The 22,437-nt window shown below is 35.7% G+C and overlaps 1 protein-coding gene across 4 annotated transcripts in view; it reads right to left on the bottom strand.

Annotated features, from left to right (window-relative positions):
* Positions 1-6,366: 6,366 nt before the first annotated feature.
* Positions 6,367-22,437, bottom strand: part of LOC149785164 (nuclear pore complex protein Nup50-like) — a 50,659-nt gene continuing 34,588 nt past the window's right edge. For all 4 annotated transcript variants that reach the window (XM_089978953.1, XM_089978956.1, XM_089978954.1 and 1 more), the window contains exons 7-8: positions 17,897-18,012; positions 6,367-8,209 (exon numbers count right to left, since the gene is read on the bottom strand). In XM_089978953.1, the coding sequence (XP_089835079.1) occupies positions 8,007-8,209; positions 17,897-18,012 (319 nt within the window). In that variant the 3' untranslated portion in view covers positions 6,367-8,006. The remainder of the gene's footprint in view (positions 8,210-17,896; positions 18,013-22,437) is intronic.

Genomic DNA, 22,437 nt, shown 5'->3' with positions numbered 1-22,437 from the left:
ACATCCTTAGAAACTGCCACACTACAGACATCACAGCGGTATGACCAAGATTGTTAAAGCTATGTTAAAATTCCAGCAAATACAAACACAAATCATTTACCTAATTTACATAACCAAATCACACACACACTCACTATTCCTCAACTTCCCTCAAAGAATCGGCTTTGACCATAATCGGAGTGACTGACCCTTTATGGCTTTTCTGATTATTTTAGAGCTTTGATCGATGTCCATTTATTCACGGAGAGATTTGGTTTTTCTTGTACAAATCTCAGCTGTGATACCTGCTTAAAAACTGTCTTATCTTATGACACTTAGAAGAAGTGTTGAAGGTGATGGACACCAAGGACTTTTCTCTACAAACTGTGTTTTAGTTATCATTGTTTTTGAATGAAAGAAATTTATTAGCATTAACTTTCAAGTAAATTCGTTAACAGGTTTTGACATTTATGAACTTTCTATAAATCTTGATAAATCTGAAACCTCTATCCGAAACCACATATTCAGATTCGGACAATCTCCTGATACTTAGGTTTATAACCATTGTCCTGGCCAATGGAAGATCGTGTTTGTATCCTTCTCTCTTTGTTCCCTCCATCTGTCAAGTATTCCATCAGCCAACCATTGCGAACAATAGATACCATCCATGTGGAATGAAATGCCTAGGTTCCATCCATTATCAAAAACACTAGCCCCTTCTACCTCTAATTTGGAAAAATTTACATTAAACCTGGTGTTATGTATATTTATGTTGCATTGTTTGTAATTTTTTATTCATTATATGATGTAGACTATGTAAAATTGTATCTTGTAGCTGACCTTGTCCAAGATCAAGTTTACTGTTAGGATGATAAATCCATCCCTCACCTGTGACAAAGTTGATTTTCGGTTTAGGGGCTGTTATCACCTATTCATTAAAAGCTGCAAAAACGTGCAGAAAATTTCGGCTGCACACATCAGTGTACATTTTATACACTTACCGGTGGAGATACTGATGGCAGGGTTCTTTTGGTGACATGTTCATTATGTTTTCGGAGCAAATCCTAAGTTTGGTGACTTGTAAATCCATGTGGAATGGGTTGTTTTCACAGATGTCACAAATACCCATAAAATGCAACATGCATGCATCTTGTGCTGCCAGTTTGAGTCCCTAACAAGCTTATGTCATGATCAGTCATCACATATATTCAAGATAAAAATCTGATTTAATTGTCGATTAGAAAATTTACTTCATTGAAATAATACATAGATTATACTTGAAATTAAGTGCACGAAAGTAAAAATAAAGCTTTAAGTTACCTGGCTTATATCGAAAGACAGAATAGTGAAGTTCAATCGTAATCACGCATATTACTGTCAAATAGAAATGCAGTTATTTTTGACAGACAATATTTATATTTTTTTTAATTATTTGTATAATTTCCCTTTAGATTGTCATCATGAAAGAGAATTTCCAATGATCATCGGGATACAATATCAGTTACAGAATTAAAATTTCATAGCATGTGTATTATGCCAGAAATTTTATGCACAAATACTTTTTCGCAAAAAGAAGTGCTTGTGCCAAGAGACAGCTGACAAACCAATTTTAATTAGTACGGTCAAATATTGTATTTGTGGTGGTGATAATGGATGTTCAGCGATACTGAATGAAAGCGAGAAACGTTCAATGAAGTTTCATCTCCAGTTTATTAAAATATGTTCCTAATAGAACATCACCTTGTGCCGATTGTCAAAACCGAGTTTTCTTGAAATGCTTTTAGAAATTTAAAATTATATATTAACGTTTGGCTTTATAATTTTGAATGACAGCCAAATGATTGATTTCAGCCGATGAAAATTGAAAATCATTACATGTTTCTACTTGTTTGCATATTTATTTGTTTATTGCTGGATCTATCTGTTTATGAAAGAATAACAAAGATGGTTGAAATTTAAATGTTTTAATTGAAGAAAAAATGGGGAAAAGACATGCATTCAGTCTCATGCGGCTGACATACCCAACAGAATGTGATGTACTAGGATTTTCTTGCGCACAAAATGAGAATCGTCTTCGCAGTTATGCGGGAATAACAATGTTGTTAGGTGCCATTTTGCATGGCTAGGGAATCAAAATGGCAGTATAAAATTACACACGTTTTGTGACATCACGTGAAAACAACAGATAGCACAAGGTATCACGGTACCAATTGTTTTTCCATATACCTCAATGCTAATGTTTTGTGAAATATAGTTTTTATCCTACCTCAGCATGCATGTCAACACTGTCATAGAGAACATGCTAGATTGTCAATTTGACAAGAACAAAATGGGTACTCCACTGCATTTAAGAGAGATAACTCTGCTGGAACTAGACAATGGTAAGAGTTATCTAGTCACAACAGACAGTTTCAGCCATGTGTACCACATTTAAAAAAAAAATCATAAAAAATACAAAACATAATGCACCAATCACAGCTAGTGTTGTTCTTTATTTCTGAATGCAATCTTCCCAACACCTTATGCTCCGCCAACCTGGACTTGGTACCACAACCATCTGTCTGTGGCCATTTTGAATTTCGGGTTAGATGTGGTTGTTACCAACTACTGGTATGTGTCTAAAGTATACCCAGTTTTGTTTCGGAAAGATTTACATGCAGCACACTTGCAGATTTTAATGAATAGGTTACATCAGACACATATTGTCCATTATTATCACATATTTAGGGTGGTTGGGTGATTTATCAAACTAGTTCGTCGTTTACCCAACCAAAATCAGTTTTTGTAGAAAAATCTGTTAACAATACATAGCTAATATTTTCTATATGAGAGTGGGTTTAATATTAGTATCATTATCAATAGAAGTAAACATATTTATATTAGTCCTAGTCAAGGACACAGTGTTTACCATGTTCTTTGTTATAAATTTAGTAAGAGACCTTCAATTATAACATAACTAAAAGTTGTCTAGAAATGGACTCTCATCCGGGTTATTCTTGTGTCTTAGTTTGTTTTGTTTTTTGTATATCTTGTTTGCTGGAACAATTATTCCTGCGCTAATACCCAGGCAGAAATAATTGTTGTGTACAGTTCTGATTTGGGATTATTCAAATTATTCTTCTCAGGAAATACAAAATGCTCCATTATAATATTCTTGGACTGAGAGACATGGGTTTATAGTGAATTTAAACAAGGAAACCTTGGATTATATTACTGTGATTCAACGAAAGAATGGCACATCAATACAGTTCAGGCCATTGGTACATCAGAACATTAGAGACTACTGGCCACTACAGGCACACCACCACCTTCAGCCTTGCAAATTATTTGGAATACCATCAAAGTTTATTCAGAACTTTATTCATTAGGACTTGGGATTTAATTGACAATACTGCAAGTTCTTTTAACATTTTCACCTTGTATTCTATGGAAATAAATTACTTGTTGAATTTTACAAAGCTTGTTGCTTCTCACTCTTTTCTATTATTTTAAGACCATAGAAATTGTAATACTTGGTTAAATTTCAGACTTTTTAGATTTTCTAAAATAACAATCTTTGCAATACAAATATGTAGTACAGCTCCAGTGGCCTAGTGGTTAGAGCGTCTGCCTTGGATGCGAGAGGTTGTGGGTTCGATCCCCAGCAGAGTTATACCAAAGACTTACAAAATTGGTACTAACAGCTGCCTCACTTGGTGCTCAGCATTAAGACGTTAGTGTTAGGACTGGTCGGCCTGGTGCCAGGATAACGTGACTGAGTGGGACATCATGCTACATGTCTGCGGCATGATACCCCAGTGCTAGACATCACTATAAACTGTCACACTGCACACATCATAGCGATCCAACAGAAAAATTGTTAAAGCTATGTTAAAAATCCAAATCACACACACACACACACACAATACAAATGTGTTATTATATTAAATTTATACCATGTACCTTACTTTTGTCATTTTGAGGGTTGTGCCTACCTGATGTTTGTCATGTTTTTAAGATATTTACTAAAATTTGAGTTCAAGGCCTAATCTTGTTTAGGAGTTTAGTATGTTCTTGAAGAGTACTTGTTGACAATTTGATGGAATTTTTCATTAGAAATGACCCATATCTAGGGAATTCCGGGACACTCCGTTGTGTCATAGGTCAGGTGACAATTTGTATATAAATAGCTTTTGTAAACAAAATCTTTATTCATGCTTCATATCAGCCTTTGGGAATCTAAGATCTGAGTCGGTAGTTGTGTTAAGATAGAACTGGAATTAAAAAGTGCTCATTTACTTTTGGACTAAAATACTACTTAGGGATTATTCAGAACTCATTCGAAGACATACTGGATTGTACCATTGCGGTACATCAATACATTCAATAATATTGGTGCATCAACAAATTCAATACTGTTTGCACATCAGAACATTTAGGACTATTTGAATTTATTTGAAACAGTCTATACTTTTGGGCTTGTGACTGTTGTACTTAAAAAAAAAAAATTATTTGTTGGTTTTACTAACTTTGCTGCTTTGATTCTTTCTGTTACATAGTCCAAGACCATTGAGTCGTGACAAATTTTGGTGGTAGTGATCCTTTTTCTAACTGCCTTTATTGCATATGATAACCTTATCTAGAACTTGGTGTATCAAAATTGAAAAAGATGAAAATATCCAATATTTTAAGCTTACACTTTTAAAACAAGAGTCACTATCCATTTAACACCCCAGTTCCCTGTTCCTACTGTACTGTTTTATATGCATTTGTGGCATGTGTCTGATCCTGATTTGCTTTTGCACTGGGGATGGGTTTCTACATATCCTCAGCATGTGTCAGGTCTCCTGACACATTGTTCATGGACGGTGATGAATATATCCCACTCCGGTAACAGGGTTTCACAAGGAAACCCATCACAACGATGAACATGGGGTACAATTTGGGAATCTTCAACAGTAATAGTGACTATCCTTACTCCTGTAGTAATAGTGGGATAGCCCCGAAAAAGGGCTAGTTTCTCCATTTTAGTTAATACTCCTAATTTCTTTTCTAATTTGATCCTAATTTCGTGTATTGATACTTCAAGTGGGAGTTCAGAGAAATGGACATCAATCAGCAAACTTTCTATTGTCATCCTGGTGGTGTGTGTGTGTGTGTGTGGGGGGGGGGCGATGCACTTCATGTTTTTCATCTTTTAAGCTTTTGCAATCTGGGAGTATTGGTATCCCTCCCTTTGCACAGAATTAATACCTTTTACTCCCTCCATTCTGAAGGGTTGCTACATCTGCTGCAGGCACTCTTTATGCTACTAAGTCTAGAGCATATCTGCCGGTCTGGGGTGCTCTAATTCTGTTAGATATTCACAGTTAAGAAGTTGACACCCAGGTTTTCGGTCGGCCAAGAGAATTCCATCTTCTCCCACCATTTCAATTTCTGTATCGAAAGAAGCCTCTACTTTCCTACCTTCCTTGAAAAAGATTGTACCTACTATATTTCAACTATGGTTGAAAAGGGACAAATGAATATGACAAAATTAACAAAAACTGAAGAAGAAAAACCCCGAAACCAAACTTGAAATAGGAATGCAATCTGAGAACAGTGTGTGTGTGTGTTTTGGATTTTTAACGTAGCTTTAACAACTTTTCAGTCAATTTATGGCTGTTTGAAATTCTTTTTTACTGCTTTTCACTGTCAACTTTTCTTTATTTGTTACGGTAGCAGATCTTGACTTTTGTGGGCAGCGCCCAGATTAGATTAGTGGTTTTAGCCTCACCACCCATCAAATGTTAAAAAGGAAATGTCAAATTACGGTTGATCACAAAACTGGATGGCTACACAGTTTTGGATTGCAACCCATGGATTAAGAACCACTGGGTTATGGGATCAAGGAATCAACACCACTGTTAGTGAAGCCTCCACTGACATAATTTGATACAGGATTTCCTGCTCAGCCATTCAAATGTTGACATCAATGCCATGGAAGAGTAACTGAAGCTTTGTAGATAGAGCGTTGGACTCATAAGGACTGGGTGGGTGGGTGGTTTCATATTTTCCAATACTACCCACAGTACCACCCACAGTATCCAGGGTAGGCTACCTAATTCCATCCTTGGCAAAGATGCTTGGCTCCCATTCACTTAGCATGATAATAATGTGATAAAAGTACTATCAAAACCTACATAAACGAGGAAACTGCTATGGAAGTCAAACCTTGCAAACATTCAAAATTGTTCCATCCAAAAGATGTCTGTTTCAGATACTTACCGTATATAATATAAATATTTGGATCCATGTTTTGTTTGACATAGTTTTAAAAAAATTCAAATTTTCAAAGGAAGAAATTTTTTTCGGGCACATTGTACATTTTTGGGTAACAAACAAAATATAAAGCATTCAAGATAGAACTTAAATTTAGAAATGTTTTATTTATATTCAAAAACTTGTTTAAATAGATGACTGTTGGACTAAACAATTGTGCCCATTAGATATAATATCCTGCTTGAAATGAAGGTGTCATCAACAGACAGCAACAACTGCATTCACACTCCAGAAGTCATGATTACTTGTTGTGATATACCTGAAGACTTGATGATGACAATTCACATTCTCAGTAAAGCATATTATCTTGTGTGATATAAAGTTTTATTAAAGTATTTGCATGCATATTATTATTTTTTTCCATCCTATTTTCCAATAAGCTAAAGTGGTTTGAGATTTATGACAAAAATGTCAACATCTCTGACCTGCGAGCTTCAGAAAATCTCACTCCATTATGTTCATTCACCTTGATAACCTCAGTCTGATCTTTATACCTAAATTATTGTTACAAATAATTACGGAACCCACCTCTCTACTTTGGCTCCCTGGAATAATTAGGGCAGTCACTACAAAAATTAGTGTCAAGATAGATCACCTCAAGCATTTTCTAAAGAAAATATGGATTACCTTTCCAACATTATAATGCAAGATAACATGAATAGATGTAAATCACCTCAGCAAGACATTCAGATGAAGGTAATTCTTACAATGTGAAACAATACCATTATTAGAACTTCATCGAATCAGCAATTTGCATATCTTCTATAACAGGTTGGTTCATGCTTGTATAATATTTCTGAGTAAGCATTGACTTTTGCTGGGCTTTAACCAAATTGATTTTATTGCACTTTAAACAGACACATGAAGCAACATGATAACCATGGCTATGAACTGGCCCAGATTGTACAGAAGATAAAATACCATAACTGTATCATTTAGAGTTGGTTCACACTTAGTAGCAGTACCTGAACTTGATAGACAGGCTGACAGTTTTACGAAAAAGGAACAGCAGAAATGCAATCAGAATTCTTTATTTGTAAAAGAAAACACTAAAATATTATCATGAAAGTGTGTTTTACTGGCAACCATAATGCAAAACAGTATACCCTGATCACATCCAACCAGCAATGAGCTTGCAGGGCCTATCAGTACACTGACAATAAACATATGAAAAATTCAGGAAAATTGATATAAATGTCATTAGCACATGAATCACTTGTACAGAGAAAAAAATATTTATTTTTAGGTCAGTGGAGATGTTTCAATGATTAGGTTCTGGTTAATAGTAATAAGGCATCATCTACCTAGAAAATACATGGCATTCAAACTAAGTTAAATACAGTGAGATTCAACTTATAAAAAATTTCACATCTGTTAAGTTAGACATCAAAGCTTACATATTTTAGTAATATCTAGATTTATCAATTTGTGAATTGATTCTCGAATCATTTACTGTATTCTGATAGAGTAATATTATTTTGTATCACCGGTCTTCAAGCTGATAACTCTACTTCTACCAACTAATGTGTCCTTCTGTGACTGGAAAAGAAACAGATCTGCTTTTTCTTTGTTCACAACAGATCAAGGTATACATGTACATTAGCATATCTTTGTCTCCATTATTCCCAGTGCACTAATTTAAAATCACATTAATCAAATCAAGTTATACTGGGAAATATCTGATCACAACATGTGCTTAAATTTAGTTTTCTATTCATTGAGTTACATCATTTCTTCAGCTCATTCAGTTTTTCTAGAAGTTCATTGGCCTCATCTTCTGTTTTGACTTTAAGCAACATGGAAGTAGGCTGTTGCTTTGGCTCCTTGAGGTTTATAGGTGGGTTTGGAACACATACAAAACTGATGTTATTCTTGCCCTGTTTCTTAAAAGGAATGGACGGCCCAAGCATAATGTTCAGTAAGATGTTTCCTGGAAGAGAAAGAGAGACATATGAAATAGTATTATATTATAAACCCACCAAGATAGCTGCCTTGTCATGCAAGTGGCTGGTTTTGAAGCTATACCCACATCAGAAGAAAACTGCCTCAGAAATGAAGATTGTTTCCAGCTAGCTTACACATTTCCCATTCAGGCTGTCCAAAGCCAACATAGTTCTTAAACAGCCAAAGTCAGGCACTAAATGCTGATTCTAGTCGTATTCTGACCAAGTGCATGTCATGTTTCACTTCAATGAATTGGGCACTACAAACTCATATTTCTACTTAAATTGTATTTATGAAATTTATGAAGAAAAAGAAGCCACCACAAAATGTATACATTTTGAATGACCATGCTAAACATTGGATCGAGAGAGAGAGAGAGAGTGAGGGAGTTTTTATTTAAGGACTTTTAGTCATTAATATTGAGACTATATTTGCTTAAATAATACAACAACAAAAAAACTACCCATGTGGTATAATATCAATGGTACATGACATGAATTAAAGTACAAATTAAGTGCTTTTCTATCTTGCCTGCATAGGCAGGATGAGATTAATGGAATCTATGCTTGGTTTGAAATGAGATAAGGAAATCCCAGTCAAGGTGATACATTATTTGTCTCCCCACACGGCGCTGGTAAAAAAACACATAATTCATTTTTCTACCCAATTTATTTCCAATCAAATTTACAATAATCTGCCATTTTTGCAATATAGTTAGCACATTCACAACTCACAGTATTAATCAGGTACTAGTATTGTCTCTCACTGTATCATAAAGTTAACAACTCACAGTATTAATCAGGTCCTAGTACTGTCTCTCACTGTATCATAAAGGTAACAACTCACAGTATTAATCAGGTACTAGTATTGTCTCTCACTGTATCATAAAGGTAACAACTCACAGAATTAATCAGGTACTAGTATTGTTTCTCACTGTATCATAAAGGTAACAACTCACAGTATTAATCAGGTACTAGCATTGTCTCTCACAGGTCCTAGTACTGTCTCTCACTGTATTATAAAGGTCACAACTCACAGTATTAATCAGGTACTAGTATTGTCTCTCACTGTATCATAAAGGTAACAACTCACAGTATTAATCAGGTACTAGTATTGTCTCTCACTTTATTATAAAGGTCACAACCCACAGTATTAATCAGGTACTAGTATTGTCTCTCACTGTATTATAAAGGTCACAATTCACAGTATTAATCAGGTACTAGTATTGTCTCTCACTTTATTATAAAGGTCACAACTCACAGTATTAATCAGGTACTAGTATTGTCTCTCACTGTATCATAAAGGTAACAACTCACAGTATTAATCAGGAACTAGTATTGTCTCTCACTGTATTATAAAGGTCACAACTCACAGTATTAATCAGGTACTAGCATTGTCTCTCTCTGTATTATAAAGGTCACAACTCACAGTATTAATCAGGTACTTGTATTTTCTCTCACTTTATTATAAAGGTCACAACTCACAGTATTAATCAGGTGCTAGTATTGTCTCTCACTTTATTATAAAGGTCACAACTCACAGTATTAATCAGGTACTAGTATTGTCTCTCACTGTATCATAAAGGTAACAACTCACAGTATTAATCAGGAACTAGTATTGTCTCTCACTGTATTATAAAGGTCACAACTCACAGTATTAATCAGGTACTAGCATTGTCTCTCTCTGTATTATAAAGGTCACAACTCACAGTATTAATCAGGTACTAGTATTGTCTCTCACTGTATTATAAAGGTCACAACTCACAGTATTAATCAGGTACTTGTATTTTCTCTCACTTTATTATAAAGGTCACAACTCACAGTATTAATCAGGTGCTAGTATTGTCTCTCACTTTATTATAAAGGACACAACTCAGTATTAATTAGGTACTAGTATTGTCTCTCACTGTATCATAAAGGTCATCTGGAGTTTTCATTTGCAATAGGATTATCATGTTTATTTCATGCTGGGTGGATTGGGGGTGTTAAATGAAGTTTGAAGAACACATTATTTTTATTGTTGCCAGTTTTGCAGTAACTCTTGAGACAGTTTAGATTACTGAAGCTTGTATTCTTCTGTCTGATTAAACCATGATTGAGACAACTGGGCTGAGAAAAGCAAACTGAGATGAGAAAAAGTTAGCATATCAACTAGATTTCTCTTTTACATGGGTGAGAAACAATAGCCGCTGAAGAACAGACATGTTTCAGTTGCTGCATTCAAGTGAAACTCTTTGATAATACGGTTGAATCTGTTCTGAAAAATAACTCATTATGCCAAACAAGAAAGCCAATTGGTCCAGAGTTCACTCACCTGGTTGATGATATCTGCTGAACAGCCAGATGAAAGACTTGGTTGCCAAGAAATCTGTACCGTAGGATAATTTCTATTTAAATGTATTCCAATGCTGTTTATTGCATATATTATGAAAATAAAGTTAATTGTTTTTTATTGTTTATGGGGGTGTGGGTAATAAAACTGCATGTAATTTTAATATGTCATACTTGACTACTACTTCTGCACTGCTTACCTTTTCTATGATGTGATGTCTCCTGTCAAGCTAAATACTTCCTCTACCAGTTCTGAATTTATAACTGGAGATCCAGTATTAAAAAGAATGTGATCTCTCTCTGATTCCTTAATTTGGGCCAACATACCAAACACCTTCCCCTCTTGATTTGGACCAAAACAACCAGCTGTGGAGGATTGGACACGTGCTGTGGTGTCACAAATGGACCCAATGTATAAATGCTTTCACTCTGGTGCAACATAGTTTCAGGGCAAAGGAAGAACAGGTAGTGTCAGACTGCCAAAAGGCTGCTCTTGTAATGTTATCTGAAGAGGAGTGATTCAAGTATATCTAAGACACAGCAATAGCCCTATCCTGATGGGGTTTAAATCTCATGAAAAATGACTGGTCCCTCTCAGTGTCTGACTGACAAGATCTCTTAACAGTAAGAACAGCCCACCTAGAAATAGTGGGCAATGAAATATCAGAAGGACCCTTGAGAGGTAAAAGGAGATGGCCCTTCTTTCTCCCGTTAGAAGAAGACAAACAAAGTCTTAAGGCAAAGAAGTCCATTTTGAACATCACCATCATAGACTGAGACTGGGTATTTCAACAGGAACTGGAGCTAATGAAGGTAGCTGGCTCTTAACCTGACACCCAGGAATGCAATGATGAGAATCCAAATCAGCGTTAACAGTGAACCTTTTGTAATCCTTTTTCCACTGAGGAGGCATGAAGTTCACTCCAACTTGCTGATGTTCAACAGAGGAAGACTGGCTTTGAGGGTTAGGTTCTTTAATGAAGCTTCACTCCATGATTCATAAGGAAATTTAGTTAATACCCAAAGAACAAACAATAAGGTTCCATTTAAGTATTAATGAATGAGATACAAGTCTCTGAAGCTCAAAATACTGGATGAGATCAGAAAGATGAAGGTCCAATCCAATGGTGGTGGCGGTTGATGTTTTGGGGTTTTCAGCACATGATGGGCTTTATACAGAGGCCAGTATATCTGGTGGAGGAAGAACCTGGGAAAACCGAAGAAACAACCACCAAACTATGGGAAGATACTGTCAAGCATTCTCACATACCCATGCTGGTCAAGCCTGAGATTTGAACCCATGCAGACAGAGGTGAGATGTCAGTGATCTGTAAAGGCAAGTACTTTTACCACTTGGCCACCTGGGACCCACAACTTAATTGTGAAACTCCAAGATAACTTGAGTGCTAGAAAGGGTTGCCCTAAAGCCCTTAATAGTAGATGAAGAATGTTATCTTTTCTTCAAACGAAGAAAAAGTCTGCATCTGAACTTACAAGGGGACAGCTAAGATCAACACATTTCCTATGAGAATTACAGAAGATTCTCCAATTTGCATTGCAAACTTTGAAAGTGAATTGCCTCTTAGCCTGGATAATGCAGTTGGCAACCATGCTTGAAAACAGGTCCTGGCAGATTCATTGTTTGAGACAATCCAAGTGTGAATGTGGAGAATTTGGGAGTTGATGTTTAGGAGAGACTCCATGTGCTGTGACTGGTAGGTCATTCCTCTGTGGTAATTAGAAGGCCACTGAACCAAGACCACTGGATCCTAACTTGCTGAAGAAACTTCAAAATTATTTTGAAAGAGGGGAAGGTGTAAGTATACAGACAAACCTACTTTCGAATGAAAGCACCCACCACCCAGGTTCTCTGATGTTGCACTGAAAGATTAACATAGGAGCTTGTTGTTCAGACCAATAGCAAACAAGTCCACTAGTGATTTCTCCTACACCTGAAAAAGCACCTTTGTTACAGACTGGTGCAGAAAACATTCTATCAGCATACATTTGATTCTACTGGTGGAAGGCCAAAAATACAATTATAAAGTCCATCTACTGCACATACTGTTTTATAACTGAAATCTACCAGTTTTAAAAATTACAAGAAATTTAATTTTTTAAAAAATTAAAATACATTTAACACTAAATTTTTACATGTTCTATCAACACATTAGAGAAACCAGCTAGAACAAGTCAACTCAGGACTGAAAATGTTCCACCGGTTCAACAACTGGTGCAATGATACTTGGCAAATCAGCTGTTCAAGAACAGCTGATATATGGATTGAATTACTTTACTGTTGGAATATGGGGAGTTTAAGGTCAAAAGCAAGAAGTCTTTTGAGGTGTTATAAGTAGGAAAGGAATAAAAGGTGATCATGTCTTCTGAGCCTTTGATGAAAATCAGCTGATCTTGCTGGGAGATAAGATGTTGAGACCAACCATAATACATTATTTCAGCAGACACACTAGAGTACATATTTTAATATTTTGTCCTGTTTGGTTGTTCTCATATTGTTTTAAACGGAATATTTAAGGGTGGCTCTTGCATTTCTTTCTTTTTTTTAAATTCAGGACATAATGCCTAACATGTGCTTTTTCCCAATGCTAAGAAATACTCCAAGTTCAACAGTGCATGGATATCATAGTTTCAAAGAGTAGCAAATGCCCTGAGTTTGCATTGTGAATTTCAAATGTATGCATCTTTCATATCCCATGCACATAAATTATGTTCAATCATTATATAAAATACATCAGTTAACAGTATATTACAAGATAATTAATTTTAAAGTTTGGATAAATGATTCATAAAAGCATAAATACATCAAGTATTTTTCATAGTTTATTTAAAGTCTTTATGGTTATTTGTAAATTTGCAGTGGTGAAACTTGCCACAGATTTTTGTATCTGAGCCATGAAAAGAAAAAAAAACCTTTGAGGATGAGACTCTGGAGTACATCTTAAGTTCAAGTTGGGAACCTCCTCCATGGACTGAACATAACTTGGAGGCCAGTTGGAAAGAAATCAGCAACCTTACAAATCCAGCAACAAGAAAATGAAGTAAGGAGTAACTTGCAGGCTGAACATAGTTGTCCTGTCATTACAATATTCTAATGCTGATCCAGAGAGGACATTATCCATTCTTTGCAAAATACAAAGTGATTCAGTGGTCAAATCTGGACCGAAGAACTACTGTGAGCAGTTAAGTGTGAAATTTAATAACCGCTGTGAATGTCATCATGGTCACCAGACATTAATCTTGTGAAGGGAACTAAAAACGCTATAGGATGTTAGGAAAAAATCTTTACAGTGAACTGTAAGAGAAACAACTCTTCCTTTTTAATTAATGGGCAATATACTGACTTGTATTAATTATTACTGTAACATCAGAATCTAAATCCAATTTATGTTCAAAACTTCCCGTTTTATTAAACAATGAAGAGAATACATTTTATGGCAAAAAATGCACTTATTCTGTTTTCAATCCCCTTGAAGAATGAAAAGATTTATGCTCAAAGAATCTACTGGTTTAGAAGCTAATCTACTGACTAAAATTTTTAAAACTTCTGGTTTGAGATACTAGTTTTGTCACATGTATGCATGAGGACTACACATTTCTGCCTGGACAGGCTGCCTGCCTACCTCTGCTTGGACAGGCTGCCTGTCTACCTCTGCCTGGACAGGCTGCCTGCCTACCAAGAGATTCCTCTTGCCCAGATTACTGTAGACTCTGACAGCGATCTCCTCTGATACTGCAAACTATCAGACTGAGATTGCTGTACTTCCTGTCATCAGCAAAGAGCGGCTCACTTGCATTAGTCACTGGAACTATGCCAATCTTGAGATGGTGCAACTCTTTCCTTCTGGAAAGGCGAGACTCACTGGCAGGCACTTATCTAAGCACCAGCAACCGCTGTAATTTTTGAAGAAGTCATCAAAAGTTTTTAATGTTTAGTAACTGCAACCATGTAAGATGAGGGATTGTCACCATCTGTATGGACCTGAAAGGTTCACGTGATAGCATGCTTTCTATCAAGTTGATTCAAGTTCTATTCAATGTTTTTAAACTTATTTTTTTACTCAAGATTTTTCTGCTTTTATTAATGGCAGCAGACACATCAGACGATTGACCAGCATCAGCTGCGCAAATTTGCAAGCAATTTATGCCTCTAAATTTGACTAAAATTTTATTTAAGTTTTGGCAAGGAAATTTAAATTTGTTTTAGTGAGCAGAAACATTTGTATCAGCCTGAAAAATCTTAATTCGAGGATGCTTTCTGTCAAATATGATTAAATTTAAATTCTGTGCATCAGTTTTGGAGAAGTAGATTAAAGTTTTTAATTTTAGGAATGGTGGCAGATTGGAATCAACGTTAAATTTTAAAGGTCATCTTGCCAAGATGTTTTTCTAAGTTTCATCAGATTCTATTCAACTGGTTTGGAGTAGAAGTTGTTTCAAGGCTTTTCTACTTTTAATAACAGCAGCCATATTTAACAGTGAATTAAAATCAGCTGTAAATATTTGAAAACCGTCTATGCCAGGACAGTTTCAGTTAAATATGGTCAAATTCAAATCTGCCATATTTTTTAGAAGTTGTCTCAAGATTTTTCTATTTTAAGCAATGGTGGCCATTTTTGATGGCAGATTGGAATTATTTACACCAACTTTGAAATGTCTTCATGCTAGGAAAGTTTCTGTGAAGCTTGATCAAATTTTATTCATCTGTTCTGAAAAAGTCATTTATACGTTTTTATAATATTATAAAAAGTGGTTTTTCAATTTAGAGTAAGGGTGGCCATATTTGAAGGCAGATTGGCAATCTTTGTATATAAACTTGAAAGGTCCTCCTGAATGGATGCTTCTTCTCAATCATATTCTGTTAAGCACTTCTGGAAAGGAATTAGGTCAAGGACTTTTACTGGTTGTAGTAATGGTGGGACAATCGATGGCAGATCTGTATCATATGTAGAATTTTAAAGTCGTTCATGCCAGGATGCTCTGTGCCAAATTTGATCAAAATTGGTGCATTGTTCTTTGAGAATAATTGTAAAATAACCATTGTTATTGGACGTACAATGAATGATGGACTGTGGGCCACAAGTTCACTTGGTCTTTGACCATGTGATTTAGCAATTATTTCTCATAAGACAGGTGGTCTCTTATGACAGGTATTAACATTATATAATTAAAAAAATGTGTTCATTGAGGATCTCATCTCTCAGGACAGTTGTACTCATAACAATGGTCTTTCAAGACAGGTTTTACTCTATCTTGCAGGTATAAAGTCTCGCTTACTGAAACATGGTGAATAGTACATTAAAGTTATGCATGAAAATTTTTGAAAGTCACAGATCTTCTATATTAGTGGTTGCATTCAACTGATTCTTTATGACTATACTAAGATGTCCACATGCTGTGCCAGGGAAATTCCATGCCAAGTTGCCAAACATCAGGATCCAATCTGGTGGACACTTACATAACTTGTTAAAAGGGAAGGTAAACTGGTTAGGCTGGAGGGTGAGGGCTACAAAAATGCATCTTAATGTAAAGATCGGTACGACAAATGACAAAATATGACTGATACTACCTGGCCATATATACAGATTAAACCGTCTTTATATTATTTAACATAATAGTATCCAATTTACTGACTTTTTATAAAGTCCATAGAATGAATTATCAACCTCAGAAAAGTGAGTTTCATTTTTGGGTGGTTGATAAATCGGTGTATCAAGAAAATAAAAAATCACTAACTGTTTTATTACATGATTTTTATTAAAATTCCTACAGATTGTTACCCAATTTAATACTATTAAACAGAAATGATGTACTTTATTGTCAAATGTCCAAAATTCTGTGGCTATCTCATCACAGGTGGAGCAACTCTGACTTAAACTATTCAGACAAACTTCTGAAATCTTATATCACTCTCATGTGAGGTTATTAGGTACCTGTGCTTTAGTGAACATGGCAAAACGAGCAAATAATAAGTCTGCCCTAAAATTGCCTCCAGGGGTCATACCAATGTCGTTACTTACGGTGAAATTACTACATCTGAACTCGATAAAAAAGCTAATGTATGAAACCATAAAATCTTATGTCATTTTTTTCCTTTAAAACAAACATGACAAATAGTACATTATACACCGACCCCATGTCTTTCCCAGTTTTAGTTTCTCTTTGTTTGTAGTACTTATTACAAACATCTGATCCTGGGAACTCATCACAGGAAGGTACTGGTAAACTTTCTCATATACCCATAGTGTTTGAGCAGAGATTCTATCTCATTCTGATGAGGTGAGATGTGTGAGTAATCAGTTTTGGTGAGCACATTAGACCTCTTGGCCACCGGGGGAACCCTACCCCTGGAGTCATAACTTTGAAACCACTCAGATCCCCACCCAGAAGGTTGTGGGTTCAATCCCAATTTTTATTAGATTAAAAAATTTCTAATAATTTTTTTCTTTAAGGTCATGTGTTTCTTTCCTCTTAGTAACTGAAACTGGAAATGTTTGAGAAGGAAGCATATATTTTTTTTTTCTAAAAAAATTAAAATTTACAATATATTTAAAATAATTTGCAAATAATGGCACTGAAATGCTATAAAAGAATGCAAACTACATATTTATAACATATAAACAAGTGCTTCAGGCATTTTAATACTGCAATACTAGCAACTGTTTCAAATATCTGACCAAACATATCAAACTTGCTTCAAAATAATGAAGACTTTCAAATGTTTTCAGCAACAATTCTCTGCAAATAAATTTATAATGAAATAGTTTCCACATTAAATATGCTCTTATTAAAGCATCATTTGTTCATGCACATATAAAATATACATTAAAAATAGATGCACAACGTTAGGTTGGTTTGGTTAAACCCACTTTTAGTTCGTCTTGCCTAAAGGCCACTTTGCACTATTGGTAAATTACCGCACAGCTTTACTATCAAAACAAAAGTCTTGTCATTCAAAAACTGTGGAATTCCATGCTATTTTACACAATGGTTTTATAGTGCATTTATGCTACAGTAAAAACTGTTATGAGTGACCTCTGCTATGATCGACCTCCTGTCATGCATGATCACCTCATTAATATGCATAGGTGTCAATCATAACTGAACAAATCCATGATCTTGAATAAACTAATACATAAAGTCTGGAAAGAAATAAAACCTTTGGAGTGTTCACGAAGATGGATTAATGATGGACACAGTGCCACAAGTTCACTTGGCCTTTGACCATTGGAGATGGACAGACAGATATTATACTATGACCAGCTTCACTTCACCTGCTTACTGCAGGCAAATAAAACAAATCGGAAAGAAAACAAAGCACTTACCAAGAGAAGTTTCTGCACGAATCAGAAGCTGCGTCTTCTCATTTATAGATTTAAGATGAAGGCTTCCTACACCTCTTTCTACCCAGGCTCCATCCTTCTGGTAAAACAACTTGCATCTGTAAAAACCAATTTTATCATGACAAAGTAAGCCATCCACAAAGTTTGTTAACTGTAGATGGTGGAGAACTAAAGTTATTGTGCTGAAATGAAATTACTGACAGACAAATGGATGGATGCATGGATGGATGTATACTTTTAGTGAATTATCATAACACAAAACACCCAGCCTTACGGCAGTTACATAAAACATAGTTTGCTTGTAGAGATGTTCAGATAAAAGTGGTCTCCTGTTTGGCATCGGAATTGATTCCAAACTGTCAATCAGCAATTACTACTGGATTGGATATAGAAGTTCTTCCAGAGATGTAGCTGTGAGGACAGCTTGAGAGGCATGTCTGTATTGTGATAAGTAAGTATTATAAAGAAACAAATTTTACTCTAAAAAATGTTTTTCCCTTTGAATACATTACCTGACCATAATATATTTAGTGAATAAGTGGTTGAAGGAGCTACATCTCCTTACACCAAAGCTGGCCCTTCCTCTTACTATGGGTGAAGCAGCTTCAAGTCCCATGAGATAAGGGCAATGTAAGTGCAATTAAGAGATGCATTCTTGATAAATTTTCATGGGCTCAAATCCACTGTAAATCAAGTAACCATTGCAGAGACCTGTGGATTCAGTCTGTTGCATCGTTGAAGTGGGTCCATCCAGGCTGAATTGAGCTCTATGTGATCAGAGGTCTCCAAGGTAAAGCTGGAAAATGCCACATCTGACCTACATCACATGGCTTGAATAATCTTGGTTAGTGAGCAATTACACTCAAATGCTATTTTGGAATGAACTGATATACATTAGAAATTCAATTCGTCTTGAATCAGTTTATCTGAGATGCTTATCCATTGGATTCAGAACAACAGAGATCTTGCTATTCTTGTTGGTAATACTTGAATGACAGGTTCCTGAAGATACCCTTGAGAAGGGTAAAAAAAAGACAGCAGGTTTGGGATAAAAGACTGAATTCTGATCAGTGGAAACCTTTCATTGAAAGTGGAGGCTATCATAAGTGTGTGTGCGATTTGGATTTTTAACATAGCTTTAACAATTTTTCAGTCACATCGCTACAATGTCTGCAGTGTGGCAGTTTATAGTGATGTCTAGCAATGGGGCATCATGACATAGACATGTAGCATGATGTCTCACCCAGTCACATTATCCTGACACCAGGCCAATCAGTCATAACAATAACCTCTTAATGCTGAGCACCAAGCGAGGTAGCTGTTAGTATCATTTTTGTAAGTCTTTGGTATGACTCAGCCAGGGATCGAACCCATGACCTCCCACATCCAAGGCAGATGCTCTAACCACTAGGCCACCAGAGCGGTCGAGGCCATCCTAAGACTGGAGTCACAAGAAGAGAATGGCATTCAACGGGATAAAAAGAATTTCCAGGAATTCAAGAATATCCTATTTCTACCTTTGACTTTTGAGTGTTGAAATGATCTCTGATATGCTTCAATAATAAAACGATTTTCAAATTGGTTGTAGTGGTAAGATGGCTGTCATTGTGGCCATATTGTATGTCAGATTGACATCATTTTTATTTAGCACCAGCTAGACATCATAAGTCTTTCAGTAAGAATGCCATCCTGATATTACCACCCATTCAGCAAGGGAAGCAATAAAGATTTTCAAGATGGCTAAGGTGATATGTGGCATATTGGCCATCACATCAGCACCATTTTCATTCATGACCAACTAGACAGCATAAAAAGTTTTTTTTTTATTTTATAGTGAAAACCATATGCTGAGATGACCTTTCAGGAGTAGTGATAACATTAAAATGGCTACTAATGCAATCATACTAGATATCAGATCAGTATCATTTTTATTTAGTACCAACCAGGTATGATAAGTCTTTCAGTGAAAAATCCAATGCTGATATGACCATTCAGGATAAGTAGCGATAATGACATTTTCATACTGGTGATCAGCACCAATTTCACTTAGCTAATAAGGCTTTTTGTGAACACCCCATGTTCATATGATCATCCATTGAGGAGTAGTAGTGATAACAAGATTTTCAAGATGGCTGCCATGGTGGCAATATTGGAAGTCAAGTTAGCACCACTTTCATTTAGGACCAACCAAACATCACAAATGTTCTAGTGAAAACTTGATGTTGATACAACCATCCATTTAAGAGAAGTGATACAGTTTTGAGATGGCTGTTGTGGCAGCCATACTGGTTGACCAAGCAGCAGCATTTTCATTTAGGACTAACTAAACCATGGGATGAATGTGATTGCGAAGTTTCAAGGCTCAAAGTAGTTTTGGAGAAGAAGTGATAACAAACTTGTGTTGATAAATTGATAGACAATGGATGTTTGATAGATGACAGTCAAATTGATAGACAATGGATGTTTGATAGATGACAATCAAATTGATAGACAATGGATGTTTGATAGATGACAGTCAATCCACAGACAATGGACAACAGACAATCCCTTAACTCCTCTTGCCTATGACAGAAGGGCTAAAAAGCCAAACCATCATGGCAAAACTGCATATAGTTCAGGTTGACTAATTAAGTTAAGTGAATCTGCCTGCTGTAGCTAGAGTGATTAGGAAACAGTTTTTATATGAAAGGTGAGTCAGTGAGGATCCAGACAGTGGTTTAAAGAGCTCTTAATTAAACTAAGTCAGAACTCACAGTAGGTTCAATCAAATGGCCAAGAAATTCAGCTGAGACAAGTTAAATTTAGCTAGAATATCATAGGTCTTTCTCCTGGCTTATGTCCTTCCATCCATGTCAGGAGTATTATCATTGATGTCATTCCCATTAACACTAAACATCTGGGCATTAGAATAATGTACAGTCACTGAACAATGTTCATTTGACTCTAATAACACTACACTATTTACAAAGTCCAAATATTTTAGAGTGAATTTTTCCACTCTTGTAGCCTGTTATCAAGCTGTGTTTCAAGAGCTCAATGATATTGTCCTTAACAATTTTTCTCCAACTATCTGACGTTGTGATAATTTAAATTTTCCTACGGGTCTCTGCTTTCAATGCATAGTTATCAGCAGCAGATGCCATTGTCTCAATGTCTTTTTCAGTGCCTGCCTTTCTTCTCTAACTCTGCTAGTTCTTCATCCAGTGCTTTCCTTTTCGTCCTCTTCTCTCTTGCTCAAGGTTTTTCCTCTGTTCATCTAAGTACATGCTGTGCCTACTGTAAGCACTGCCTGCATTTATAAGCATTTGTTTTGTGTTATATCAATATGGCGAATTCCACCAGCATTTCTTACAATGTCAATACTCACTCTCCTTGCAACCAGTACTTTCCTTCATATCTACATAGTCACATTCTTTATTGATAGATAAACCCCTTTCAATGGTAGCCTGTGATGGTAAGACTTTACAGGAACCTCATACAATAATTCCTACTATGAAAATGAGATCCAAATAACAATATACAGTGTGACCCCGCTATAACATGGTAGTTGTGAGCCATAAAACCCGACTGCGTTATATACCAAACCGTGTTATATGCAACCAAGTCAGTTAGCTGAAGAAAATGTACCCCGCAACAACAGCAAAAAAATTGTGGGGTTTGGGGGGATAGGTAATAAATGCGGGCGGTAAAATATGTGCTTCGTCGGCACAGTTACCATCTTGAATTGATGCATATCAAATGAGAAATACACCTGTAGTGAAAACAGAGAAGACATAATATAATAGTTTACTTTATTTAGAGAACCATGAATTGGTACATATATGTGAATCCTGTTTGTATATAAATGTCTAATGTATAGCATGAATAGAGTATCAACACCGTGTACTCACCTGCGAACCTCATCATATACATTGAATCCACAATACAAGTGATTCCATCGAAAATAAGCACACACAACTTTAAAATATTTATTAATTACACTGTTATGAATCCCATGATATACCCAAAAATATTAGTCCAGGAAATAATAAAAACCTGATACCTAAAAATAACATTTCGAAAATATGTGTGATTATATTGGGTGTCCTTGGAGTGTAATTTTCATTGAAGACCAACTAGACATTGAGATGAATTTGTCTGTGAAGCTTGGTGACAATCATACTAGTAGTTTTGGACTAGCAGCAATAAGAAACTAGCACTAACATACATTGGACTCCGATGAAGGCCTTCACATAAACTCGTATGTCCAGCAGAGTTAAAAACTGCTGGACTGTTGTGCTAATGAGATTGTGTCCTATGTCCTAAACTGCACTAAGGTACAAAGCAAAACAGGCAATAACTCTAATCAAATGTCTGGATGCAAACTGGCATATTATTATGCACATCGTGATCATCATCAGTTGAGCACAACAGTTACAAATTTTCATAGTGATCCTTAAAAAACTAGAACTAGATGTGCTGAAAAGATTGTGTACCTGATGGTAGGATGGAAGAATAGAGATGAAAAAAAATGGACAAAAGCA

This window comes from Sinohyriopsis cumingii, chromosome 13, assembly GCF_028554795.1.
Source record: "Sinohyriopsis cumingii isolate HCF-2022 chromosome 13, ASM2855479v2, whole genome shotgun sequence".
Lineage (NCBI taxonomy): Eukaryota > Metazoa > Mollusca > Bivalvia > Unionida > Unionidae > Sinohyriopsis > Sinohyriopsis cumingii.
Note: the sequence above shows the minus strand (reverse complement) of the source record. Positions and strands in the feature narration are given on the sequence as shown.